At 42.9% G+C, this 4,205-nt stretch overlaps 1 protein-coding gene across 1 annotated transcript; it reads left to right on the top strand.

The window, feature by feature from the left end:
* Positions 1–2,221: 2,221 nt before the first annotated feature.
* On the top strand, positions 2,222–3,458 carry LOC119652934. Its single transcript, XM_038057324.1, has 2 exons — positions 2,222–2,802; positions 2,869–3,458. Exons 1-2 carry the CDS (start codon positions 2,367–2,369, stop codon positions 3,201–3,203), a joined length of 771 nt encoding a protein of 256 aa, XP_037913252.1. The 5' UTR covers positions 2,222–2,366; the 3' UTR covers positions 3,204–3,458.
* Positions 3,459–4,205: the final 747 nt, after the last annotated feature.

Raw genomic sequence — 4,205 nt, 5'->3', positions numbered from 1 at the left:
TAATGAATATGGTATTATGAAAGGCTAAAATGTTAGACCTCGTTGTTAATCAAATCAATAGAAGGCATATCGAAACCTACAAAAGCGATATATAGCCATGATCTAGACTCTGGGCATTGTTCTAATATAACTCATAAGGTGTGCTTAACCCTGCTCAATTGGAAATTAGTCCATTCCCAGTTAACTCTTAGAAGTTCATTTTGCTTTTGCCTTCGCGACTATCTATAAAGAACCCATAAAAGCCTTTTCAATTACTCCGCACAAAACAGTTTCAAAAATCATTCTCAATTTCACTTCTTCAAATACTTTGGATTCCTGCAGTTCGGGTATCATTTTGACCGTTTTACCTTTTTTTATGTGATGGAGTAAGGATTGGCGCGGGCAAGGGAAAAATTATCAGTGAATTTATGCAGCTGAAACTCTTAAAAAGATATCTATATCGAATCTCAATGTGCTCATCATTTTGAGCGAGTCTGACAACCTTGCTTAGACCATCGAAAAAGCAAGGTACTTTTAAGGCCTGTTATTATATGTCATGCGGGGGTGACTTCATTCCAATTTGTATCAAAAGTTCCTTTTCCGACCAGCGTAACTGACAAACTTTCCCACGTCACGCTTTTCCGGTTTTGATGCATTTTGTTCACCCTCACCCACAACTTTCACTTGAGCCCAATTATTCATGAATTCACAAAATTCCCTTGCAAGTGTCCACCTTGCAGAAACTTGATTCACTGCATCTGTAAACGCACTTTTGGGATGTGAATTTGTGTGCAACATTATACTTCTAGATTTGAGTTAGGAATACAGTTAATACGAGAAAATGTAGAGTTCCACCCGCAGACTGAAACTTTCGCTCAAAACCCTCGATACCATCACCTTGTGGTCCTTCTAATCTCTTTCCCGGAAATCAAATTCCGTTCTTTTTTAGTCCAAATTTCAACCCCCTTTGCTGACCTATTAGATTCTAGTCCGCTAGTAACGTACACTTTGCATAAATACGTCACCAGTTGGTAACCGAAGTTGAAATAGCCAAAACACGTGAGGAAGATTAGGAACAGGAATTTGCATATGTTTCCGGAACAATTCGAATTATCCTGGGCTGTTTGTAACATTAATAGGGGAAATTCAGATTTGAATATTTCGCCAAATTGAGATGAAGCAACTTTGCGAACATCAAATGGGAACCCAGATGAATGCGTTCTTGTAGTTTTGCCCGCCAGTATACCTGGCGAGCGTTTGGACAAGGTATTCACTGCGAATGGCAACCAGTGACATCTGGTTCACATTTCGCTTCAATAACAACATTCTGGCCGCAACTCGTTTGCGCGCCAGCTACGGCAAGAAATTCCGCTTTTATTCTCTAAATTTAATGAAATTTTCACCGCGCACTAACTTCACTGTTACTTAGTACGGCTCAGGCTCATCTTCTGCTGCTCCACGCCAGCCACTTACACTTTGTGCTGCCTCATGCGATGCCTTTTGTATCTGCAATGCATACAGAAAAAGGTTAGTACAAACCGGGACAGACTCTGGAGGAATTCGCTTGCGTTTCTTCTGCTGCTTTCTCGTATCTCAACTTCAAGTCGAGTGGTTTCTTGAAGTAGTTTAGGCAGTTTTCAAGTGAACCGTAAGAGCGGTCTCGAAATGTGTTAGATTCGAAATTGAAAATGAGGCGCTCATGACCCCGGCAAGAAGGAAACCGATGCATCTCGATGCGCTGCAGCCATGGGATCTAGTGAAGATGCACCGTGGCCGCAGCATCCGAGGAAGATGCTATCTTGGAGTTGCGGAGCTAGCGTGCCGCTTGGGCCGAGCGTTTCACTCTGACATGCACGGCGTGCGCGCATTGAAATCGAAATCGTGACCCCTGACTACTTTCGAGGTGGAAGATGGTACTAGAGCCGCGTTCATCTTCCACCTCAGGTACTTCTGGCTCTGCATTCTACCGGCGAGTGCGAGTAGTCGAGAAAATCGAAACTGGTGGGAATAATTACTTGAGCCGATTGGGAATTCTCGATCTTTGTATCTTTTGCGCAACAGCGACCACGGCTCCTGCGAGTTACCAAAATTTCATTGGCTCCAAGCCAAGCCGCTACCAGCACTCAAGCCGCGTGCGAATGCTAAATGCTTCTTAGCGTCACACCGTAAGTGCCGAACGGCATACATCTGGGATGATCCGCGCTGCACATTGTTGGTAGATTCGTTATTGTTATTCCCGTTGATACTGAGATTTCTGGCGCGCTATATAAAAGATTCATGGCTAATATCGTTGACCGTCAGTTATACTCAAGTCTTTCGCAAGGCATAGTGATTCCGTCTACCGCCTAACGGGTAAAAAATAATAGTGTTTGGCCGAGAACTTGAAGATGGCTTCGTGGTGGTTATTTACTGGACTGTTGTTAGTGCTGTGCGCGAGTAGCATTTCCGCATCCGAGGATGCTGTGAACGGTAGTTCCGGCGCGCGTTCGATGATCCGCATTTACGACGAGTGTACAAAGGCCAACGACGGCTTCGTTCCGTGTCTGAAGAAGAAGGCCATTACCTTCCTGGATAGGATTTCCAATGTAGACTCAATTAGCCTCGGCGACGGGATGCGGGTTGTGCGTGGACAGGATGCACCGCTAGGACCCTCCTTAACTGAAAACGAGCTGGAGGCTTCCTTGCCCCGTGGAATTGATGATCGCGATGCCACCCTCACAACGTTGCTGATTGAACGGGTTGCAAGATTCTTTAGCCGACGATCGCTTCAAGTTGACTTCCCGCGCATTTCATCTGAGGAGCTAGGACGCGGTTTGGAAGAAGGTATGCAGAAATTCCTGGAGTAGCAATTAGCTAAGTCAAATTAATTGGTTTCATTATTACACCTAGGTCGTGGCAAGATGAAGAAAATGATGGGCATGATGATGATGGGCATCGCGATGAAGATGGTCGGAATGATTCCAGTGGCCATTGCAGCCCTCTACCTGTTGGCAGGCAAGGCGTTGATAGTGTCCAAGATCGCGTTACTTCTAGCGGGTATTATTGGACTTAAGAAGCTGCTCGCTGGTCGAGGAGGAGGCAGTCAGAGTGCGTCTGTTTCATCATACTCGGCAGGATCGGGAGGCTGGTCGTCCGGTGGAGGCCACGGAGGCGGTGGTGGTTGGGACAGGCGATCCCTCGACGCTGCCCACGATCTTGCGTACAAAGGGTACACCAAACACTAAGTCAGGTTAACTGCAATAGCTTTACGTCACAAATAGACTTCATCAGCGTGTCTAGGATCAAAGGAAAAAGTATCTCTTTTTTATGGAGATATTAGTGTAGTGATTTATCGTGTACACGTTTAAGTATTATCCTATTTATTTATTGCGCCCATCAACTCTTCAAGTATTTATTTGTAGAATGTCATTCACGAATATGTCTAATATTTATTGTGTTCTATTTATTCATTTTTGTAATAAATAATTTAAGCAATGCGATACTCGCGTTTTCGAATTTATGACTTTTCCCTTGTGAACACTTCAAGGAAGCTGAAAAATGTACTTGACGTGGTGTCGAAATATTACAAAGTCGGAACCTCTAGAATGATATCCAAAACGAAACCAGCCAACGGTAGAATTGAAATCATTCACGCATTCATTAAAGCGCTTCACTACTATAGTAGTTTACTAAAACCGGTGGCTCAGTTGATTTAGTGCAAAACAAAACGGGTTTATAAATATTTAATAATCCAGAAATTTTATCAACAAAAAATAACACTGATAAAAGTGGCCTGCATTTTTTGCGCTTAGTAGTGACTTATAATGTCTTCAAGGTTAAAATATGACGTAAGTAGCGTCATGATTTCATGAATGGGACGCATAGGAGTCAGCAGATGATTTCATAAGGAACACTCGCGTTATATAGTTCATTAATCTTTTTATGGATCTCCACCTCTTTCTAAAAGCATTTATTAAAAAACCAACCTTAAACTACCGGTTCATTCAAAAATTATGACTGTGAGTGTTCAAAATGGGAACATGACTGAACAACAAATTGCTTCTTATTATTCCCTAACTCAGCAAGGCATAATAAATTAAATTAACCGCATTCCGTTTCCCTGTTTACAATAAATCTGTTGGTAACTTCCAGCTGGCTTGAACAATTCCGAGTGATTCGCAATTTTATCATTTCCAGTTAATAGTATTTTCTTGGGGTTTCTAAGCACTTCATTCTTTGGATGTGCT

This window comes from Hermetia illucens, chromosome 3 (genome assembly GCF_905115235.1).
Source record: "Hermetia illucens chromosome 3, iHerIll2.2.curated.20191125, whole genome shotgun sequence".
In the NCBI taxonomy this organism is placed as follows: Eukaryota; Metazoa; Arthropoda; class Insecta; order Diptera; family Stratiomyidae; genus Hermetia; species Hermetia illucens.
Note: the sequence above shows the minus strand (reverse complement) of the source record. Positions and strands in the feature narration are given on the sequence as shown.